At 41.3% G+C, this 23,785-nt stretch overlaps 1 protein-coding gene and 1 non-coding gene across 2 annotated transcripts in view; both read right to left on the bottom strand.

The window, feature by feature from the left end:
• Window positions 1–23,785, bottom strand: part of TTN (titin) — a 248,995-nt gene that overhangs the window by 21,886 nt on the left and 203,324 nt on the right. The window contains exons 293-303 of the mRNA XM_046943725.1: window positions 6,595–23,700; window positions 5,988–6,284; window positions 5,297–5,884; window positions 4,896–5,198; window positions 4,436–4,732; window positions 3,687–3,974; window positions 3,300–3,599; window positions 2,892–3,194; window positions 2,427–2,732; window positions 554–2,320; window positions 162–458 (exon numbers count right to left, since the gene is read on the bottom strand). Coding sequence (XP_046799681.1) covers window positions 162–458; window positions 554–2,320; window positions 2,427–2,732; window positions 2,892–3,194; window positions 3,300–3,599; window positions 3,687–3,974; window positions 4,436–4,732; window positions 4,896–5,198; window positions 5,297–5,884; window positions 5,988–6,284; window positions 6,595–23,700 — 21,852 coding nt within the window. The remainder of the gene's footprint in view (window positions 1–161; window positions 459–553; window positions 2,321–2,426; window positions 2,733–2,891; window positions 3,195–3,299; window positions 3,600–3,686; window positions 3,975–4,435; window positions 4,733–4,895; window positions 5,199–5,296; window positions 5,885–5,987; window positions 6,285–6,594; window positions 23,701–23,785) is intronic.
• MIR7474 (microRNA 7474) lies at window positions 14,244–14,318 on the bottom strand. Its single transcript, NR_105642.1, has one exon. It is a non-coding gene; the product is annotated as a microRNA 7474 (primary transcript).

Genomic DNA, 23,785 nt, shown 5'->3' with positions numbered 1-23,785 from the left:
TTGGGTCTTCCTTTTAGCTCCTCCTACCCTGGAGCAAAACCAGAAATGATTCTGAGTCAGGTGGAAGGGCAGTCATACATTTCTCCCTCCTGCGACCTCCCATCTTCCAGAAGGTCTACTTGGCTCCAGAACCCAAACACAATTATGTTAAGAAATCTTACCGTTTTCATCTCTGGTCATGATATAGCCTGAAGACTGTGAAGGTGGGCTAATGGTACCAACAGCGTTTCTTGCAAGCACTCTGAATTCGTATCGATCGCCTGGGCTGAGTCCTGTAACTGTATATTGGCATTCACTAACATCAGTAAAGTTACATCTCAGCCACCGGTCTTCACTTCCTTGCCGCTTCTCAATACTGTAGGCCACAATCTTACTGCCGCCGTCACGCAGTGGGGGGGTCCATTTAAGAGTGACTGTTTCTCTGGTGACATCAATATAATCGGGAGTACCAGGTGGATCTGAAAGGGGAGAAAAATAATGAAGAGTTGCTTTTATTACTATTCACCATAATCTACGATACTAGAACTTTTTGGGTGACTGGTCATTCACTCACCTACTGGAGAGACTGCCAAAGTAAACTTGCTTGGCTCGCTAGCTCGGCTTAGACCGGCAGTGTTTTCTGCATATACTTGGAACTGGTAATCCAGACCCTCAACTAGTCCAGTAATCCTGTATTCTCTGCTAGATATTAATGCAACATTAACCTTCTGCCACAAAATACTGTTTCTCTCCTTCTTTTCAACGTGGTAGCCAATGATCTCTGAACCGCCATCATAAGCAGGAGCATCCCAAGCTATGGTCATTCCATCAGCAGTTACATTGTATACAACAGGCTTGCCTGGGGCACCTGGTGTTCTAAATTGATGCTTTGCCACAACATCTGCTGAGACAAGAGGTGGGCTTACTCCATATCTGTTTTCTGCACGGACTCTAAACTGATATTCAGTGTCTTTAACGAGGTTTGGTACTTTGAAAGTTGTTCTAGCAGCACTCGAGCACACCAGCTTCCAGTTCATTTGAGAAGTTTCTCTTTTCTCAATACTGTAGCCGGTAATTTCACCTCCCCCATCATCTTCAGGAGCTTCCCATGACAAAACTACACTATCTGCTTTGACTTCATCTAGCCTTAAGGGTCCTTTTGGCTTAGATGGTGGACCAAGAGTGATGACAGTGATTGTAAATGTTTTTCTGGAGACAACATTATCAAGAATCAAAGTATATTTGCCACCATGCTCCTTTTTCACATTCTTGATACTTAAGCTTATCTTGTTTTCAGTTTTCTTGAAACGAAGCTGTTCAGTTTCTTTAAGAGGGAGGTTGTCCTTCAGCCAGCTCATTGATGGCTTAGGTTTACCTTTATAGGGCAATTCAATGTGTAGGTTATGCCCAATTCGCACAGTGATTTGACCTCCAGGAATGTCAGAAAGGTCAGCTTCTGGTGTTATTATGTGTTCTTTCACTGTAATGGGTCCAATAGTAGCACCATCACTCATGCCTTTTTCATTTTTTGCAAAGACTCTGAATTCCATGACAGACAGCTCTTTAAGTTTTTCAACTTCAAATTCACAGCTCTTGCTTGTGCCTGCATACGTCCATTCCTTTTCGCCCTGCAATTTCTTTTCAATAACGTAGTCTGATATAATGCTACCACCATCGTACTCCGGTTTGCTCCAATGCAATTTAACAGAAGTTTTTGTAGAATCTTTCATGGCGAGGTCTTTTATAGGTCCGGGTATGTCCGCAGCTTTCACTGGTTCAGATGTCTCACAGGGCTCACCCAGTCCAATTTCATTTTCAGCAAGAACACGGAAGAAGAATGCAGTCTTTTCTGACAGGTTAGTTAGCTTGAAGGTAGTTTGAGAACACTTTGTTGTTACAGTTGACCAGGCCCTCTTTGTAGCATCTCTTTTTTCAACAACATAATTCGTTATTTCAGAACCACCATTAATGAGAGGTGGCTCCCATACCAGTGTAACTGTGCCACGAGAAACATGCTTAAGCTGCAGCTTCTGGCAGGCAGATGGCGTGTCGAGTACCTTCACATTCACAAATGACGATTTGGGCTCTCCAACTCCATTTTCAATTGTAAGAACATACTTCCCTGTATCATCTCGGGTAACTTGAGGAATAGAAAGTAATGTTGATGATTCTGTGTTCTGTATGATATATTTTTCATCAGTCCCAAGATTTTTGTCACCCTTTCTCCATGTGACAGTTGGAGGAGGTCTTCCTTTGAATGGAATCGTTATTTCCACATCTTCACCTGCTTTAGCAATGATAGAGGTCCGAAGGGCAACATCCAGATCAATCTCTGGTGCCACTGTGGAAATAGATAAAAATGAATAATGTATATTTGGAATGTAAAATTTAAAAAAAAAATGCTCTGAAAAATAAAACCACAGAAAAGTTACTGAAAGGTACAGTACCGAGAATATCTTTAGCTTGAACGGGTTCTGTCATTTCAATAGGCTCGCCTTGTCCAGCACAATTTATAGCAGAGACGCGGAAATAATAATTAACGCTTGGCTGAAGGTGGGATACAACATACTCAGTTGTCCTCACTTCTCCCTTAGAGCTGACTATAGTCCATTCTTGCTCTTCACCTTCCCTTTTCTCGACCACATAGCTGGTAATCGGACTTCCTCCATCATAAGCAGGTTTAATCCAGCCAAGGGTGACAGATGTCTTAGTTGTATCCACAACCTTCAATTTTGTTGGTGAGCCTGGCTTATCTGTAAGTGATAGTTTGAGAAAAGAAAGTCAGAAGCTATACATACAAGTGATCATAAAAAGGAATAAAATCTCCTGCAGTTACATTGGTGCAAGCCATCTTAATTGCTTGTTGCCTATTGATCTCTAGCCAATTAGACGTATTGCACTTTGTCTCTTACCAACAGGATCTACGGCTTTGTAGAAGTCAGATGCTTCGGAGAATGGACCTTGTCCAGCTGCATTGACAGCACAAACTCGGAAAAGATATTCACTGTTTTCAGTCAGACCCGTTACTTTCTGTCTGGTGTCACGAATGGTTTCCTTAGTAACCTTGAACCAGCTAAGACTCTTCTTGTCACGCTTCTCGAGAAAATATCCTGATATTTCGCTACCTCCATCAACAGTAGGCCTACTCCAGACAACAGTCATAGAATTCTTGGTTATCATTGTGACTTCTGGTACACCAGGTGGTCCAGGTGCAACTAAATTAAAAAATACATATATACATATGTGTCAGTAGATGACTACTACGTGCAAATACCACACAGGATGATTCAGTTCCATTAGTGATTTTATATGGTTCTTACCAAATGAGTTTTTGGCTATAACTGGTTCAGACTCCAAAGAATCACCAACTCCAAACTTGTTCACACCACGGACACGGAACACGTATTCATTTCCTTTGATAACTTTTGTTGTAGTTATAATACATCCCTCCTGTTTCTCAGAAACTAAAGACCATACAACACGACTTGTCTCCCGCTTTTCAACAACATAGTGTGTTACAGGTGCACCACCATCATCTGCTGGAGGGTCCCACATTATTGTGATCTTTTCAGCAGTGACTGTCTTAAACTGTATTGGTCCAGTTGGGGGTCCAGGTTTGTCTGTATAAAGTGCCAGAAACAAGGTGTTAAGAATTTTTTAGTAGATTATTGTTTAACAGTGTTACGTAGTAATTTCTCAAGACATACCAAGTATCTGCACTCGAACATGGGCTGATGCTGAACCCATGGCATTCTTCAGTTTTAGTTCGTAGGTGCCGCTGTTGAGTCGGGTTGCATCCTTGATGAGTATAGAAGCAAATTCTGTTGTGTTCTCAATAGACAGTAGTGAACTGGTTTGCAGCTCATGGCCATTTTTGAACCATTCAATTGTTGGTATAGGCTTTCCTGAGATGCCTAGTTTTAACTTAATGGAAGTTCCTGCTTTGTATTTCACTACTTCTGTATATTCTGGTGGCACATCAATTTCAGGTGCACCTTAAGAAAAAATAAGAAAAAAAAAAAAAAAAGCAGTTTAGACTCGTCTTTAATAAAAGTAAAGATTAGCAATACTTTTTCTAAGCTAACAGTTACCAGTGTTTTATAAATATCGATTAAAGCTAGCATGAGTAACTTAAATCAGAAACCTGGAATGAGTTAGAACTAACAGTACCAAAAAAAAAAAAAAAAAAAAGTAACCACATGTTATAAATATCATCACTTTGGCCATGGGGCATGGGCCCCTGTTGCTGAAAGAATAAAAATGCCACAACTTAAAAAAATGCAGATACAGCCAAAGATGTTAATTACAGTCACGCTCAAAAAGCGCACAATCATCCAAGTTTATTAAATCACGATAAGTTAGCTTTCTGTATTAAAAAGGCTATGGTTCTACAAAACAGTGCTGCTTTTAAGCTTTCTAGAGTCATAAACCTGTTATATCATTGCAAAACACTTACCATATGTATCAACACAGGTAATAGGACCCACAACATCTGATGGATTACTAATGGAACCGATGGCATTCTTGGCAAAGACTCGGAATTCATACCGGGAATTCTGTGTCAGACCAGATACTGTGAACTGAGTCTCAATAACATTGGTGAAACTAGCCTTTGACCATCTGCCATCTGGTAGATCACGTTTTTCTACGATGTATCCAGTGATCTTGCTACCACCATCAAATGCTGGCTTCTGCCATGACAAAGTAATAGCAGTCTTGGAAATATCTGAGACACGAACATTTCTTGGTGGTTCTGTGGTAAAAAACATGAAAGTATTGCAAATGAATAACAGTGTTTATAATAATATTAACAAATGTTTCGGGTATTAGCTTACTCCACAAGACAGGATATCACAGGGAAAAAGAAAAAGACTACTTCAATGGTTGGGTTTCTTTACTTTCTATAGAATACATACCACAAGCATCAATTGCAAGGACCGGATCGGAAGGATGACTTGCTTTTCCAATGCCAGCTGCATTTTCAGCATAAACTCTAAATTCATAGATAAGGCCGGCACTGATGGTGGTGACTTTAAAGTGAGTTGTGCGAATGAGGGTCTTGTTAGCCTTCTGCCATAATATACTATTCCTGTCCTTCATTTCCAAGTGGTATCCAATGACAGCGCTGCCACCATTAGTGACTGGTTCGTGCCATCCAACTGTAATACTCTCTCGGGTGACACTAGTGACCCACGGTGTGGAAGGAGGACCGGGGGTAGCTGATGATATTAAAAGAAGTGATTGTTAACAAAACGAGCCTTTCAATATCTGAACGTTAAAATTTTGATCTGCAGTATTTGAGAAGAGCATTACTTACTGTAAGGAAGTTTGACAACTACACATTGTGAATCAACATGATCGCTGATGCCAAAGCGGTTTTCAGCTTTGATGCGGAATTGATATTCTTCTCCTGTTGTGAGTTTCATGACTTTAATAACAGTTCTAGCAACGGTTGCAGACACTTCAGACCAGGCAGCGGTGCTTGTTTCTCTTTTCAGTACAATATAGTTGGTAACTTGACTTCCGCCATCATAAGCTGGTGGCTGCCATCTGAGTGTTACACTCTCTTCAGTGATATCACTAAGGACAACAGGACCGACAGGAGGACCTGGTCTATCCAGCACAACAATATTAATGAATGACTTCGTGGTGCCACTCGAATTGGCAGCAGTAATATCATATCTGCCAGCATCAGCAGCCACACTTTCTTTAAGGTTAACAATGAAACTTTCTGCTGTCATTTCTGTGTGAAATCTCATGGTGGGTTTGATTGGAGTGCCATCTCTAGATAATGTCACCTTTGGCAATGGTTTTCCAGAAACTGGAATTTCAACTTTCAGGTTTGAACCTGCTCGAATATACACAGTATTGTGAGGGAAGCCCTTCATGTCAATCTCAGGAGATTCTGAAAATGAAAACGTTTTCAAATAATTAAAAAATGCTATCTCTTCTAAAATATGAATTCAATTTAATGCATATTAACTTTCATCTCATGACAGGCAGCTTACCTAATTGTTCTTTAACTGTAACAGGAAGCAGTAGTTCCTTAGGATCACTTAACCCTGCTTGGTTTTCTGCAGACACTCTGAAGAAATAGTCAACATTCTCCTTAAGACCATGGACAACATGATGAGTTGTCTTTACAACTGCACACTTAACCCATTTTTGCTGTCCTTTCTCAAGAGCTTCAATGAGGTAGCTCACGATTCTGCTTCCACCATCATGTTCCGGTTTTAGCCATGAAAGAGAAACACTGTCCTTTGTGACATTTGTCACTCCAAGTTTTTCTGGTGGGCTGGGTTTTTCTGAGAAACAAGTTCAACAGGTTAAGCAACATAGCAAGTTTTTCCTTTTTATGTTAGTGATTACATTGGATTGAGGGTTTGGTTTTTTTTTTAATGATTTGTACATTAGAACATTTTAAGTAAAATGCAAACAAAATTTAAAATTCGTGCTGCTGCTTAGCATTTTCTTTTGTAGAAAATACACATATCTACCACCTATTTAATTTTCTTATTACAATCAGATTAAATATCTTTTATATTATTTTCAAGTAAACACTTCAGAACATGCATTGTTATATGTTACTGAATGATTTTTTCTAGTGAAACATACCTGTTATTTTAGTTCCCTCCTTGGTCTCAGAAGGCACTCCAACACCATACTCATTCTCTCCAGAAACTCGGAAGTAATAAATGGCACCTTCTTGTAAACCAGTTACTTTATATGACAGGCGATGACAATTATTTGTCACAGTGACCCATGCTTTCTTGCTAGCTTCTCGTTTTTCAATGACATAGTTCTTCACAGGTGCTCCACCATCGTTATCAGGAACATCCCAAGATAACACAGCAGATTCTTTTGTTACATCTTTTGTTGTTACATGAGATGGTGGGCCAGGAGTGTCAAGAACTTTGACAACTAAAGTCAAGGTAGCAGTATTCAGGACGTTTTGTAATGTTAACGTGTATTTTCCAGAATCATTTCTTGTTGCCTTTTCAATAGTAAGAGATGTGCGATTATCTGAAACATCGATGCTTGCTCGTGTACGGAGATCAGTATCTGGTTTATTCCATGTTACATTTGGGACTGGTTTGCCTCGGAAAGGAACTGTCATTGTGAATGATTCACCGGCCTTTACAATTAGTGTCTTTCGCATTTCACTGTCAATATCGAAAGCAGGTTCTTCCTCTCTTTCTTTTGCCAAGTGAGGTTCTGAGCTGTCACTTGGTTCACTGACACCCATTTTGTTGATGGATTTCACTCTAAAGACATATTCAGAGCCAGATACTAACCCACTTATGGTGTACTCTGTACCTCTTAAGTTCTGAATAGCAGTTGTCCAGTCAGTTTCATCAGTTTTCTTGTATTCCACTGTGTATGCAGTTACTGGAGCGCCTCCATCAAACAGTGGCTTTGTCCACCCAATTGTGATATTTGACCTCGTGGAATCCATAATCTTTGGTTTAGATGGGGGAGATGGCAAGAAGATTGGATCTTCTGCCCGAATCAACGGTGTGCTTTGGCTTGGAAGGCTGAGACCAGCAGCATTTTCTGCATAAACTCGGAATTCGTATTCACATCCTTCACGGAGACCAGATGATTTCACTCTTAAATCATATACTGGCTTTTTGTTTACTCGGATCCATCTTAGGCTGGTTTTCTCACGTCTTTCAATTACATAGCCAGAGATCTCATTGCCTCCATCAGACTCGGGTCTCGCCCAGCACAAAGTTATTGAATCTTTGCTTACACTGGTGATCTCCAAAGAAGTAGGTGGACTTGGAACCGTAAATGGGTCTAGGGCTTTAACAGCAACGCTTTCTAGAGGCTCGCCAACACCGTATTTGTTAACTCCCATCACTCTAAAAATATACTCATTACCCTTCAGCAGTTTTGTCACTTTACAGGATGTTGTTTTAAGCTCTCCTTCACAAATTGTCCATGCAATTCTGCTGGTCTCACGCTTTTCTACAATATAATAATCAATATCTGCACCTCCATTCTCTTGAGGAGGTCCCCACGATAAATGACACTTTTCAGCAGTAAGGCCAGTTATTTCTAGTGGGCCTGCCGGTGGGCCAGGTCTGTCAAGTACTTTGCAATTAATCGCCAAAGATCTTGTTCCTGCAACATTTTGTAATGTTAGTACATACTGTCCTGAATCACCTCGGATACAGTCCTTAACTGTTATTGCAGTAGCGTGGTCTGTTGAGGCTATTTCAACTCTAGCTTTTCCCTCAAGTTCTTTGCCATCTTTTGTCCATGAAATCACTGGTATTGGCCGTCCTGCAATATCAGCATTGACTTTAAACACTTCTCCAGCTTTCACAACTACAACGTCTCTGAATTTGACATCCATCATAATTCTTGGAGCCTCTACGTCATCTTTTACAGTCACAGGTCCAGTTGATTCAGATGGCGGACTGAAGAGTCCAGCAGCATTCTTTGCAATCACACGGAATTCGTAACGCTGGTCTTCTGTAAGTCCACCTACATCAAAGTATGTTTCTTGCACATTTGTGAAGTTACACTTTAGCCAGCGACCATCCGGTAACTCTCTGCGCTCAATAATATATCCTGTTACTTTAGCTCCACCATCATACTCTGGTTTAGTCCATTTCAGTGAGACACATGTTCTTGTAATATTAGTAACTTCTGGTTGACCAGGAGGATCACATGGATCTCTTGCAGCAACTGGTTCACATGATTTACTGCATTTACCTATGCCTGCAATGTTTTCAGCATACACACGATATTCATACATCAGTCCTTCATCAAGACCTGTAACTTTCATTTGTGTATCAGGTATAAGACTTTTGTTGACTTTCGCCCAAAGAATACTGCTTCTTTCTTTACGCTCCAAGTGATATCCTAGTACTCTGCTACCTCCATCATTAACTGGTACCTGCCAAGTTACAATCATGAAAGCTTTAGTTGCATGTGCTACATGAGGAGTACCAGGAGGTCCTGGGGGCTTAAATGGATACTCTGCCACAACAGATGGAGAATTAATGTATGTGCTTTTCCCATAACGATTTTCTGCACAAATACGGAACTGATATTCAGAACCAGTAGTAAGTCGTGATACTTTAATTGATGTTCTTGCAACTGCTGCAGATACTATGTCCCAGGTTGTTGTGGTAGTGTCTCGTTTCTCCACAATGTAATTGCTAATATGGCACCCACCATCATATTCTGGAGGTTTCCAAGACAAAGTTACACTATCAGCACTAACTTCATCAATATGAACATCGGTTGGTGGTCCTGGTCTGTCAAGGACAACTACAGTTAAAGAAGCAGTTGTTGATCCAGCAGTATTTGAAAGATGTAACTCATAATGTCCCAAATCTTCATGTGAAGCTTCCTTGATGGATAGTGAAGTTGAAGTCTTTGATGTCTGAACATTCACTCTGGTTGTCTCTTTTAAGGGATGCCCATCCTTCTTCCAGCTAATGGATGGAAGAGGTCGCCCTCTGAATGGCACATCAATCTTAAGATCATCTCCAGCTTTCACGGTGAATGTGTTGAAAAGGAGCTCAGCAGATGGCTGGATTTCAATATCTTTTGCAATGACTGGGACGCCAAGTTCTCTTGGATCACTTTTCCCTTTCTCATTGGTAGCAATCACTCTGAAACTGTACTCTTCTCCCATACTTAATCCTGTTATTGTTGCTTCTAATGTTTTTACTTGGGTACATGCACTCCATTTTACACTTCCTTTCGTTTGCATTTCTACTATATAACCAGTAATTTTACTGCCACCATCACTCTCTGGCTTTTCCCATTTAATTGAAGCAGAGTTGCGAGTTACATCAACAAGAATGACCTTTGCAGGTGGAGAAGGTGGTTCTGAAACCTTAATTGGCTCAGGTGTTTCTGCTGGTAAGCCAGCCCCATATTCATTTACAGCTAGAACACGGAAATAATAACTACATCCTTCTTGGAGCTGAGTAATTTTGAAGGAATTCTTAGTGCAGTTATTTGTAACTGTGGCATATGCTTTTCTTGTAGATTCTCGCTTTTCAACTACATAGTTGGTAATTTTAGTTCCACCATCAATAAGTGGTGGTTCCCAGGCTAGTGTTACAAAATCTTTTTTCACTTCTCTGACTGTCAGGTTCACCGGTGCACTAGGTGTATCAAGCACTCTGACGTTAACAAAAGCTGATTTTTTGCCACTGTTGTTCTCTAAAGTTAGATTGTACCTACCACTATCAAATCGATTCACATTGTCAATTACCAACATTGTATAGGAACTGGTGACTTCAATCTGAGCTCGATCACTAATTGTTCCTTCTGCTTTCTCCCATTTAACTTCAGGTTCTGGTCTTCCTTTGATAGTGACAAACAGACGTAAGGTACCACTGGCACGTACAATGACTACTTTTCTGAGATCTGCATCAAGTTCAATTTCAGGAGGTTCAATCTTGTCTGCTGCTATAACTGTGCCAGGTATAGCAGCAGGTTCTCCTACTCCTTCTGAGTTGATGGCACAGATGCGGAAGTTATACTCCTGGTTCTCTTTAAGTTTTGTTACAGTGAATTGTTTTGCTTGTAACCCTGTTGGTGGGGTGCAGGTAGTCCATTCGTCAGCAGCTGCTTCTTTTGCTTCTACTACATATCCCTTAACTGGAGCACCACCATCATAAATGGGCTTACCCCAGGCAAGAGAAACTGATGATCTGGAAGTGTCTGTAACCTTTGGATTGCTTGGTGGACCTGGTGGATATAATACATCACAAGCACGATAGAAAATGGATGGCTCACTGGGTTCCCCTACACCTGCAGCATTTTCAGCAGAAACTCTAAATTCATAGAAATGCCCATCTGTAAGACCTGTTACTCGGAATCGCAAGTCTGTCAGCCGTTTCTTATTGCATTTGGTCCACCGGACACCATCTTTGTCTCGTTTTTCAAGTATGTACCCTTCAATTTCAGCTCCACCATTGTCTTCTGGACGACCCCACGTTACAACCATTGAGTCTTTTGTGATCGCTGAAACTTCAGGTGTTGAAGGAGGACCGGGGGGTTTGTATGGATTACGAGCCACAACTGGCTCAGATTCCAAGGGTTCTCCTGTTCCATACTTGTTCACTGCCATTACACGGAAAATGTACTCATTGCCAGCAAGGAGTCTAGTTACTTTGTGGTTAAGGGCCTGCACATCTGTAGCTACTTGTGTCCATGAAAGCCTGCTTGTCTCTCTCTTCTCAATGATATAATGTGAGATACTAGAACCACCATCATGTAAAGGTGGAGCCCACGCCAAGTAGCATTTTTCTGCTGTTACACCTGTAACCTTCAAAGGTCCTTCTGGAGGTCCTGGCCTGTCGAGCACTTTTACAGTGATAGGTATAGATTTTGTGCCACCCACATTTTTGAGGTTAAGAGTATAGTGACCTCCATCTACTCTTACACAGTCTTTGACCGTAAGAGTTGTTTTCTGAATAGTAGATTTAATTTCCATTCTTGCAGTTGTTTCTTCAAGGTCTTTACCATCTTTTGACCATGTAATGTCAGGAATAGGTTTGCCATGGATATCAGCTTCAAGAACAAAGGTTTCTCCAGCATGAACAACAATGACATCTTTGTATTTAGGATCCAGAGAAGCTCCCGGTGCTTCAATTTCATCTCTGGCTGTAATGGGCCCTGTACTTTCAGATGGTTCACTCAGGCAACCAGCTGCATTTCTTGCAATGACTCTAAATTCATACCGTTGGTCTTCCACAAGACCACTTACTGTAAACTCTGTTTCTAAAACATTTGTAAAGCTGGCTTTCATCCACCGACCATCTGGTAATTCTTTCTTTTCTACAATATATCCAGTTATTTTGCTTCCACCATCATATTCTGGTTTCTTCCACCTCAGTGTAATGTTATTTCTTGTAACAACAATTGCTTCTGGGCGGCCAGGTGGGTCACATGGATCTCGGGCAACGTATAACTCTGATACTTTGCTGACTTTGCCAACGCCAACAATGTTTTCAGCAGAAACTCTGAACTCATATTCAAGACCTTCTTCAAGGCCATCTGTTTTATATGTGGTGTCTGCAATGAGTGACTTGTTCTGTTTTATCCAAAGAATGCTGTTCTTATCTTTACGTTCAAGATGGTAGCCAAGAACTTTGCTTCCTCCATCATTAACTGGTTCATTCCATTGTACAATCATATGGTCCTTGGAAGCTGCTGTTACAAATGGGGTTCCAGGTGGCCCAGGCACCTTGTAGGGGTACTGCACAACAACTGGCTTAGAGTCCAAAGGAGAGCTCTTTCCATATCTATTTTCAGCAGAAATCCTGAACTGGTATTCAGAACCTGTCTTAAGCTTTGTTGCTTTGATAGTTGTTCTTGCAACAGTTGCTGACACAATATTCCATGTGGTAGTGCTTGTGTCACGCTTTTCTACTATATAGTTGCTTATCTGACAGCCACCAGTATAATCAGGTGGATCCCATGATAAAACAACAAAGTCTGCGCTAACTTCATCGAAGCGCACAGGTCCTCGTGGTGGGCCAGGCTTTTCCAGTACAATTATACTCAGCTGCTCACTTGCTGTGCCTGCTGTGTTTGATGCTGTTACTGTATATTTACCAAAGTCCTCTTTGTTGCTTTCTTTAATATGAAGGATAGTTGATGTTGATGTATTCTCAATATTTAATCTGGTTGTTTGTTTCAGTGGCTGTTCATCTTTTGTCCAAGTAATAGTAGGTTTTGGTCTACCTATAAATGGTACTTCTACTTTCAAATCTTCTCCAGCCTGTACACTGTATGTATTAAACATCAACTTAAAACTTGGCTCAATTGTCAAGTCTTTAGCTATCACAGGAACTCCAAGTGCTCTGGGATCACTTTTGCCTTTTTCATTGTAGGCAATCACGTGGAACTGATATTCTTGTCCTGGACTCAGACCAGAAACAACTGCACTGCATGTTTTGGTCTCACTAACAACACTCCATTTTTCTGTTCCTTTAGGCAGCATTTCAACAATGTATCCCAAAATTCTGCTACCTCCATCATGTTCAGGTTTTTCCCATGTAAGAGATGCACTTCTCTGAGTAACGTCAGTGAGTGTTACTTTCCCGGGAGGCAGAGGTGGCTCTGAGGCTTTCACAGCATCTGCTGTTTCAGCTGGAACACCAATTCCAAATTCATTCTCAGCCATGACTCTGAAGTAATAGATTGCTCCTTCTGTAAGATTTTCAACTTTAAAGCTTGTCTTGCCACACTTCGCGCTTACATTTGCAAATGCCTTCCTGGTTGACTCACGCTTGTCTATTACGTAGTTCTTCACCTTTGCACCACCATCAATAATTGGTGGTTCCCAAGATAGTACAGCAGAATCCTTCTTTATATCCTTTACTATTAAGTTTTGTGGCGGTCCTGGGGTATCTAAGACTTTTACTGTAACAAATGCAGATTTAGAACCACTGCTGTTCTCCAACTTAAGAATATACTTTCCAGCATCATTTCTATCACAGTTGTCAATTGAGAGTTGTGTGTAGTTTATGCCTTTATCAATTTGAACTTTCTCTGTGAATTCGCCTTCTTCTCGAGACCACATGATGTCAGGTACTGGTCGTCCCCTGAATGGTATGTGGATCCTAGCAGAGCCACCAGCTCTAACCACTATCCCTTTCCTTAGCTCTGAATCAATATCAAGTTCTGGAGCTTCAAGTTTGTCTTCTGGTTTAATAGTACCAGGAACTGATGCAGCCTCTCCTACACCAACCTTGTTGAGAGCACACACTCGTAGTTTGTATTCCTGATGTTCAGTAAGCTTTTTGATTTCAAATCGAGTGGCACGTATACCTGTCTGTGGAGTAACAAGTGACCATTCATCTTCATCTGCTTTGCAGATTTCTACAAGATATCCCTGGATTTCACAGCCACCATCATATATAGGTTTGCTCCAGCCAAGCGTAACTGAACTTTTAGTAGTATCCACGACATGGGCATTTGTAGGTGGGCCAGGCTTGAACATGGGGTCACAAGCTTTAAAGTAAGGGGAAACTTGGCTTGGCTCACCCAATCCAGCGGCATTTTCAGCAGAAACTCTGAATTCGTACTCATGATCCTCTGTTAATCCTGTAACTCTTAGTCTCAAATCTGTAATTCGTCGTTTATTGCATTTTATCCATCTGATACCTGCTCGATCTCTCTTTTCTACAATGTAACCTATGATTTCACTACCACCATCACTATCTGGTCGGCTCCAGCAGACAGTCATAGAATCCTTTGTGATGTTGGTGATTTCCAAGGCCTTTGGCGGAGTAGGAACCACAAATGGATTTTTCATCATTACTGGAACAGATTCCAGTGGTTCACCAACTCCGTACTTGTTAACTGCCATAATACGGAAAATATATTCATTTCCTTCCAGAAGTTTTGTTACTTTCAGCATTGTAGGTAGAACCTCTGAAGCAACAACAGTCCATGCTAGGCGACTAGTTTCTCTCTTCTCTACAATATAATGAGAAATATCACTGCCACCATCATGAAGAGGAGGAGACCATGCCAATGAACATTTTTCAGCTGTAACTCCGGTCACTTGGACAGGGCCCTCAGGAGGGCCTGGCCTGTCCAGGACTTTTACGTTTACTGGTACTGTCTTTGTTCCTGCAACATTAGAGGCTTCTAAAATGTACTGTCCACCATCAACTCTAATAGCATCTTTAACAATTATTAATGCACTGAAATCTGTGTTCTTTATCTCATATCTAGCAGTTTCCTCAAGCTCTTTATCTCCTTTGTACCACTTAATGGTTGGTAGCGGCTTTCCATGAACATCAGCCTCAAGTCTGAACGTATCACCAGCATTTACAACAATTGTGTCTTTGTACTTTGGATCCATTGAAATTCGTGGAAGTTCAACTTCATCCCTTGCTGTTATTGGTCCTGTACTGTCAGAAGGTTTACTTATTGCACCTGCAGCATTCTTTGCAATGACTCTAAATTCATATCTTTGGTCTTCGGTAAGCCCTGTTACAGTGAACTGAGTTTCAATGATATTTGTGAAACTAGCTTTCATCCAGCGACCATCTGGTAAGTCACGTTTCTCTACAATATACCCAGTAATTTTACTTCCACCATCATATTCTGGTTTGGTCCACTGTAGAGTAATAGAGCTTCTTTTTATTATTATAGCTTCTGGGCGACCTGGGGGATCACATGGATCACGAGCTACATAGCACTCAGAAACTTTACTTGTTCTACCTATACCAACAATATTTTCTGCAGAAACTCTAAATTCATATTCAATTCCTTCTTCAAGGTTAGTTGTCTTAAAACTTGTGTCCTGAATAACCGTCTTATTCACTTTAGTCCATAAGATGCTGTTTTTCTCCTTTCTCTCAAGATGGTAGCCCAGTACCTTACTGCCACCATCATTTATCGGTTCATGCCATTGTACGACCATGGAGTCTTTTGTAACTATTGTCACAAACGGTGTGCCAGGAGGTCCAGGTTCTTTGTACGGGTACTGTGCTACAACTGGTGCAGATTCCAGTGCAAAGCTCTGCCCATACCTGTTCTCAGCAAATATTCTGAACTGATATTCTGAACCAGTTTTTAGTTTAGTCACCTTCAGTACAGTTCTTGCAACTGTAGCTGAAACTGTTTCCCATACAGTGGTTGTTGTATCTCTCTTGTGAACAACATAGTTGGTGATTTGACAGCCACCTGTGTACGCTGGAGGATTCCATGACAAGGTAACACTTTCTGCACTTACTTCATCAAACTTCACAGGTCCTACTGGAGGGTCAGGTTTGTCTAGAGTTATAATTTCAACAGAGGCAGACTTTTGCCCAACAACGTTAGCCACAGTGATTTCGTAAGTACCGCTGTCCTCTTTGCTAGTTTCTTTAATATTCAGTACAGTGAGATCAGTCAAGTCACTAACATTGACTCTTGTTGTCTGCCTTAGTGTCTGGCCATCTTTTACCCAGGTAACAGTTGGTTTAGGTCGACCTGAAACTGGTACTTCTACTTTCAGATCTTGTCCCACTTGGATACTGTAACTGTGAAAAGCAGGCCTTACATCAGGTTCAATCACCAAGTCTTTGGCAACTACTGGAACTGCAAGCGCTCTAGGATCACTCTTACCCTTTTCATTTACAGCCATTACTCTAAAAAGATATTCTTCCCCTTGAGTTAAGTTAGTAATAACTGCTTCAAGTGTTTTCACACGAGCACACTCTGACCACTTCTCACTACCCTTTGCTTGCATTTCAACAATATATTGTATGATTTTGCTGCCACCATCATGTTCAGGTTTTGCCCAGCTTAGTGAAACACTGTTTCTTGTGACATCATCCACCGTTATTTTCCCAGGAGGCTGAGGAACTTCAGCAACTTTAATTGGGTCACTGGTTTCCGCAGGGAGGCCAATTCCGTATTCATTCTCAGCAGAGATTCTAAAGAAATAATAGCAGCCCTCCTGAAGTTGATCTACTTTCCATGAAGTCTTGTGGCAGTTTGTTACAACAGCCGCATATGCCTTTCTTGTTGCTTCACGCTTTTCAATAATGTAATTCTTTATTTTTGCTCCACCATCCAAGAGAGGAGGCTCCCATGAAAGGGAAACAGAGTCTTTAGTGATCTCTCTGATTTTTAAATTAACAGGTGCACTTGGAGTATCCAGTACTCTTACACTGACAAAGGCAGACTTTGTTCCACTGCTGTTTTCTAAAGTCAGGGTATACTTTCCAGTATCAAATCTGTTGACACTGTCTAGAACAAGGGAAGTAAAGCTGCTAGTGGTGTCAATAATGGCTGCCTCTCTGATCTCGCCATCCACTTTACCCCATTTTACTTCAGGTGTTGGACGACCTCTGATGGGAACAAACAGTCTTAAGGAACCTCCTGCCCGCACGTTTACAATCTTCCTTAATTCCATGTCGAGGTCAAGGTCTGGTGCCTCCATCTTTTCTTCCACAATAACAGAACCAGGAACATCTGCATGATCTCCAACTCCTGCTTTATTAACTGCACAGATGCGGAATTTGTATTCATGTTTTTCCACTAGTTTTTCTACTTCTATGTGGGTGTTCTTAATTCCAGTTGGAGGGGTACAAATGGCCCATTCGCCATCACTTACATCACATTTTTCTACAATGTATCCCTGAATTTCAGAGCCACCATCATAGATAGGTTTGCTCCATGAAAGGAAAACCGATGATCTTGTAACATCCACAACCTTAGGATTATTGGGTGGTCCTGGCTTATAAATAGGATCACATGCCTTATAGTAAGTAGAAGGCAGGCTCGGCTCACTGAGACCAGCAGCATTTTCAGCTGAAACTCTGTACTCATAATTATGATTTTCTATCAGCCCGGTCACTCTGTATCGCAGTTCACTTATCAGGCGTTTGTTACATCTTGTCCAGCGGATACCTTCCTTGTCCCGTTTTTCAAGGACATAGCCTAGGATTTCACTACCTCCATCTGAGGCTGGTCTTTCCCAAACAACTATCATAGAATCTTTGGTAATGGCTGTGACTTCTGGTGCCTTTGGTGGAAGTGGCACTACAAATGGGTTCTTTGCTAGTACTGGTTCAGACTCAAGAGGTTCACCAATGCCGTATTTGTTTACTGCCATGATGCGGAAAATGTATTCATTTCCTTCTAGAAGTTTAGTTACTTTGCAATTGAGTGTTTGCACATTTGAATCAACAACAGTCCAAACCAGGCGACTGGTTTCCCTTTTTTCCACAACATAATGTGAAATATCACTACCGCCATCCTGTAGTGGAGGTTTCCACGATAACATGCATTTTTCAGCAGTGACACCTGTAATCTCAACAGGTCCTTCTGGTGGTCCAGGTCTATCAAGAACTTTGACATGAACAGGAACTTTCTTTTCGCCTGCAACGTTCTTTGCCAATAGCACATAATGACCACTGTCAACTCTAATAGCTTCCTTCACACTAAGACTTGTTGCAAAATCCGTACTTTTAATTTCCATACGAGCAGTATTTGTCAGCTCATGATCACCTTTTAGCCACTGAATGGAAGGTATTGGTTTGCCATGAACATCAGCTTCCAACTTGAATGATTCACCAGCGTGTACTACAATTGTGTCTTTGTATTTTGGATCCATACTTATGTGAGGTGGTTCTACTTCATCTCTTGCTGTAATGGCACCTGAGCTCTCAGACGGTTCACTGAAAACACCTGCAGCATTTCGTGCTATAACACGGAACTCATATCTCTGGTTTTCAACCAGACCAGTTACTTCAAATTGGGTATCAATTACATTTGTAAAACTTGCTTTCATCCAGCGACCATCAGGTAGCTCCTTCTTCTCAACAACATAACCTGTAATCTTACTTCCACCATCATATATAGGTTTCTTCCACTGAAGTGTTACTGAACTTCTTGTGACAATTAAAGGTTCTGGACGACCAGGAGGGTCACATGGGTCATGTGCAGTATAGCATTCAGATGCTCTACTTGCTTTTCCAATGCCTACTATATTTTCTGCATAAACTCTGAACTCATATTCAAGACCCTCCTCAAGGCCAGTTGTCTTAAACTTGGTATCTGGAATAGGTGTTTTATTCAGCTTAGCCCACAGAATGCTATTTCTCTCTTTGCGCTCCAAGTGATACCCAATGATCTTGCTACCACCATCATTGACTGGTTCATTCCATTGCACCACCATGCTGTCTTTTGATGCATTTGTTACAAAAGGTGTTCCAGGTGGACCAGGAAGTTTAAATGGGTACTGGGCTACAACTGGCTCCGAAGTGAGATAGGTGCTCTTCCCATATCTATTTTCAGCTGTGATTCTGAATTGATATTCACAGCCAGTCTTTAATCTACATGCTTTTATCGTTGTTCTTGCAACAGTAGCTGACACAATCTGCCAAGTGGTGGTGGAAGTGTCTCTTTTTTCTACAATATAATTATTAATAGAGCTACCACCATCATATTTGGGTGGCTCCCAAGAAATGGTAATACTATCTGCTGTTACTTCATCTACTTTGACTGGTCCAGTTGGGGGTCCTGGTTTATCAAGGACAACAATATTTAGGGTCTCAGTTGCTTCACCCGCAGAATTTGTAAGTTTAACTAAGTATGCCCCCACATCTTCTCTGCATGCTTCTTTTATCGTTAACACTGTGTTATTTTCTGAACTTTCTGCATTTACTCTGGTAGTCTGCTTCAATGCCACATTATCTTTATGCCAAAACACTGCTGGTTTGGGTCGACCAACAAAAGGAACATCAACCTTTAAGTCCTCTCCTGCTAGAACACTGAAAGTAGTGAACAGTAGTTTGAAAGCTGGTGGAATCACAAGGTCTTTTGCAACAACTGGTATACCTAGCTGGCGAGGATCACTGACACCTTTTTCATTCTGAGCTGAAACACGGAATGTGTATTCTTCACCTTGGATCAATCCTGTGATAGTGGCTTCTGTAACTTTTACTGTAGCACAAGTTGACCACTTTTCACTGCCTTTGCTTTGCATTTCTACAATGTACCCCAGAATTCGGCTACCACCATCGTGTTCAGGTTTTTCCCAAGATAAGGATACGCTATTTCTTGTCACATCCAACAAAGTTATCTTTCCCGGTGGAAGTGGTCTTTCTGATACTTTTACTGATTCTGAAGTTTCAACTGGAAGGCCTATTCCATACTCATTTTCAGCTAGGACTCTGAAGTAGTAATTGCAGCCTTCTTGCAGTGAATCAACTTTCCAACTGGTCTTGTGGCAATTGGCATTAACAGTTGAATAAGCTTTTCTTGTTGATTCACGCTTTTCAACAATGTAATTTTTTATTTTAGAGCCACCATCTATAAGAGGAGGCTCCCATGTGAGTGTAACTGATGACTTTGTAACTTCTTTTATTTTCAAATCTTGAGGTGCCCCTGGAGTATCAAGTACTCTGACATTCACAAATGCTGACTTACTACCTGAGCTGTTCTCAATTGTCAACATGTATTTGCCACTATCAAATCTATTTACGTTTTCAACAATAAGTAGAGTATAAGAGCTTGTTGATTCAATGGTTGCTCTATCCAGAGATTCCCCATGTTCTCTTGTCCATTTTACCTCAGGTGCTGGTCTTCCTTTAATTGGAACAAAGAGTCTTAGAGTACAGCAGGCTCTGATAGTTACAACTTTCCGAAGTTCTGCATCAAGTTCAATCTCTGGGGGTAGCAGTCTTTCTTCAGCTTTAGGAGTCCCAGGAACAAGAGCAGGTTCCCCAAGACCTTCAGAATTCATAGCATATATTCGGATTTTATACTCTTGGTTTTCTTTCAGGTCAGTGATAGTAAAAGAAGTGGCCTTTAGTCCTATTGGAGGAGTTACAATCTTCCACTCATCTTCCTCAGGTAGCGCGATCTCAACCATGTAACCTGTGATCTCTGAACCACCATCATATATTGGTTTATTCCATGCTATTGTAATAGAGGACTTGCTGCTATCCAAAACGCGAGGATTTCCTGGGGGACCAGGCTTAAATACAGTATCACAAGCTTTATAGAATGGACTAGTTGGGCTTGGCTCACTGACTCCAGCAGCATTTTCAGCCATGACTCTGTATTCGTATTCATGACCTTCTGTCAGTCCAGACACTTTATAACGTAAGTCAGTAACAACTCGTTTGTTACATTTTACCCACCGAAGACCAGCTCTGTCACGACGTTCCACAATGTAGTTAGTTATTGGGCTCCCACCATCAGAATCAGGATGGCCCCAGCAGACAACCATAGAATCTTTTGTAATTGCTGTAACTTCAGGCGTTTTAGGTGGATCAGGTGGCACATATGGATTTACTGCAAGAACTGGCTCTGATTCAAGAGGCTCGCCAACTCCATATTTGTTAACAGCCATAACACGGAACACATACTCATTGCCCTTCAACAGCTTAGTAACCTTCAGTTTAGTCAGTGGAACTTCAGTGGCTACAGCTGTCCATGCCAATCTACTAGTTTCACGTTTTTCAACCACATAATGGTCAATCTTCGCTCCTCCATCATCCAGAGGAGGTAACCATGACAGAACACATTTTTCTGCAGTGACTTCAGACACAGCCAATGGCCCTTCTGGAGGACCAGGCCTATCAAGAACCTTAACATTGAAGATATGCTTGGCGAAGCCACCAGGATTTGTTGCAGTAAGTGTATAGGCACCGCCATCTCTTCTTGAAGAATCTTTATTGACAAGAACAGTAGAAAAGTCTGCTGTCTTTATTTCTAGTTTTGCGGTGTCTTCAAGTTCTTTTTCTCCTTTTGTCCATGCCATAGTTGGTGGAGGGCGACCTGACACATCAGCCTCAAGTCTGAAAACTTCACCTGCTTTCAGCACTAAAGTGTCTTTATATTTAGCATCCACGCTTATCCTTGGTGCTTCAATGTCATCTCTACAAGTTATCGCATCTGATGGCTCGGAGGGCTGACTAACAGCCCCACCAGCATTCCTAGCAATCACACGGAATTCATAGGCAGCATCTTCTGTCAAACCACTGACAGTGAATTCAGTCTCCAATATATTGCTGAAATTAGCCTTCAGCCAACGGCCATTAGGAAGATCTCTTTTTTCAACGGTGTAGCCAGTTATCTTAAAACCTCCATTATATTCTGGTTTAGTCCATTTCAGTGTCACTGCATGTCTTGTAATGTTCAGAGGTACTGGCTTACCAGGTGGATCTATTGGGTCTAAAGCAAATACAGGCTCAGATGGCTTGCTTGGCCTACTCTTGCCAGCCAGATTTTCTGCTATAACACGGAATTCATATGCAATGCCATCACTAAGTCCAGTTGATTTAAAGATATTGCCTGATACCAGCATTTTACTTACAGTCTGCCAAAGAATGCTATTTCGTTCTTTCCTTTCAATGTGATAACCCAGAATTGGGCTTCCACCATCAGTAACTGGCTCATTCCAGCTAATGGTCATAGTTTCTTTGGTGACTGCAATAACCTGAGGAGTACCAGGAGGCCCAGGCACCTTAAATGGATAGTTGGCAACTACAGATTCCGAAGTAATGGCTGGACCAGTTCCGTATCTGTTTTGAGCTTTGACTCGGAACTGATACTCAACTCCAGTATTAAGACGAGTGGCTTTAAATGTGGTACGTATCACTGTGGTTGCCAGTTCAGTCCATGTGGTACTGTCAGTTTGACGCATCTCTACAACATAATTACTTATTGGTACACCTCCATCATTCAAAGGAGGCTGCCATGAAAATGTTACAAAATCAGAAGAAATTTCATCAAATTTGATTGGTCCAGTAGGAGGTCCGGGTATATCATGAACTTGAACTGTAATAACTTCACTAACTTCTCCCACAATATTTTTAGCTGACAGTGGATATTGACCACTATCATTTCGTGTACATTCATTGATGGTTAGTATGGTTGCCGTTGCAGTATTTTCATAATTCACCCTTTGTGTTTGCTTAAGTATCTGATCTTCTTTCTTCCAAGTCACAGTAGGCCTTGGACGACCAAGCACAGGGATTTCAATCTTGATATTGTCGCCAGCTTTGGCAATGACTGTTTTCTGGTAGATACCACGAAGGTCAAACTCTGGAAGCATTGTTTGTTCCTTGATAATAACTGGTCTGCTTTCTCTTGGGGCACTTCTCCCAGCACTGTTAACTGCCATAACCTGGAAAGTATACTCTTCATTTTCAGTTAGATTCTTCACTACGCAATCCAGTGTTTTTACAGTCGTAATGTGTGCCCATTGGTTGCTTCCTTTTCTTTGTGCTTCAATTACATATCCAGTGATCTTGCTGCCACCATCATGTTCTGGTTTTGGCCAAGCCAGGCTAACTGAGTTTCGTGTTACATCCATAATATTAAGGCTGTCAGGTGGGGATGGTGCCTCCGAAGCCCTTACTGGTTCTGCGGTTTCAGCTGGTTCACCAATACCAAACTCATTTTCAGCCAGCACTCTGAAATAGTATTCACATCCTTCAGACAAATTAGGAATCCTGAAAGAACACTTCTGGCAGTTTGTTGTGACCGTTGAATATGCTTTACGAGTTGATTCACGTTTCTCAACAATATAGTTTGTTATACGTGAACCACCATCTATCAGAGGCATATCCCATTGGAGGGTGATGCTGTCCTTGGTAATTTCTCTAGGTTTAAGGTTTATTGGTGGACCTGGTGTATCCAAGACTTTTACATTTACAAAGCCAGTCTTCTTACCAGCAGCATTTTCAAGTGTCATTACGTACTTTCCTGCATCATATCTGGTGCACTCTGTGACAATCAAGAGTGTAAAAGAGTCTGTATTTTCAATACTAGCACGTCCTTTGAGTGAAACATCATCTTTTGTCCATGTAACTTCTGGAGTTGGACGTCCTTTAATTGGCACAAAAATCCGAATAGTTAATCCAGCTCTGACAACAAGTGTTCTTCTTAGCTCAGCATCTAATTCAAAGTCAGGAATTTCTTCCCGCTCTTTGATTTCCACGCTTGGAATTACTGCTGGTTCACCAGTACCTACAGCATTCATGGCAGAGATTCTGAAATTGTATTTGGCTCCTGGCTGTAGATGAGCAACAACAAACTGAGTGATTCTTAAAGCAGTCCCTGTCGTATCTTTCACCCATTCTTCTTCTCCTTCCTTTTGATGCTCCACTATGTAGCCAATGATGTCAAGACCACCATCATAGTGAGGCTTGCCCCAGGCTAAAGATGCACTTGTCTTTGTAGTATCAGTCACTCTTGGATTTGCAGGTGGACCTGGTGGGTCTGAAAAGTGAGGAAAAGATAAAATACCACATTATGTTACACCACTATATTACAGAGTAAATCACTCTTACACTGTCTAAACTTA

This window comes from Gallus gallus, chromosome 7 (assembly GCF_016699485.2).
Source record: "Gallus gallus isolate bGalGal1 chromosome 7, bGalGal1.mat.broiler.GRCg7b, whole genome shotgun sequence".
NCBI classification, from domain to species: domain Eukaryota; kingdom Metazoa; phylum Chordata; class Aves; order Galliformes; family Phasianidae; genus Gallus; species Gallus gallus.
Note: the sequence above shows the minus strand (reverse complement) of the source record. Positions and strands in the feature narration are given on the sequence as shown.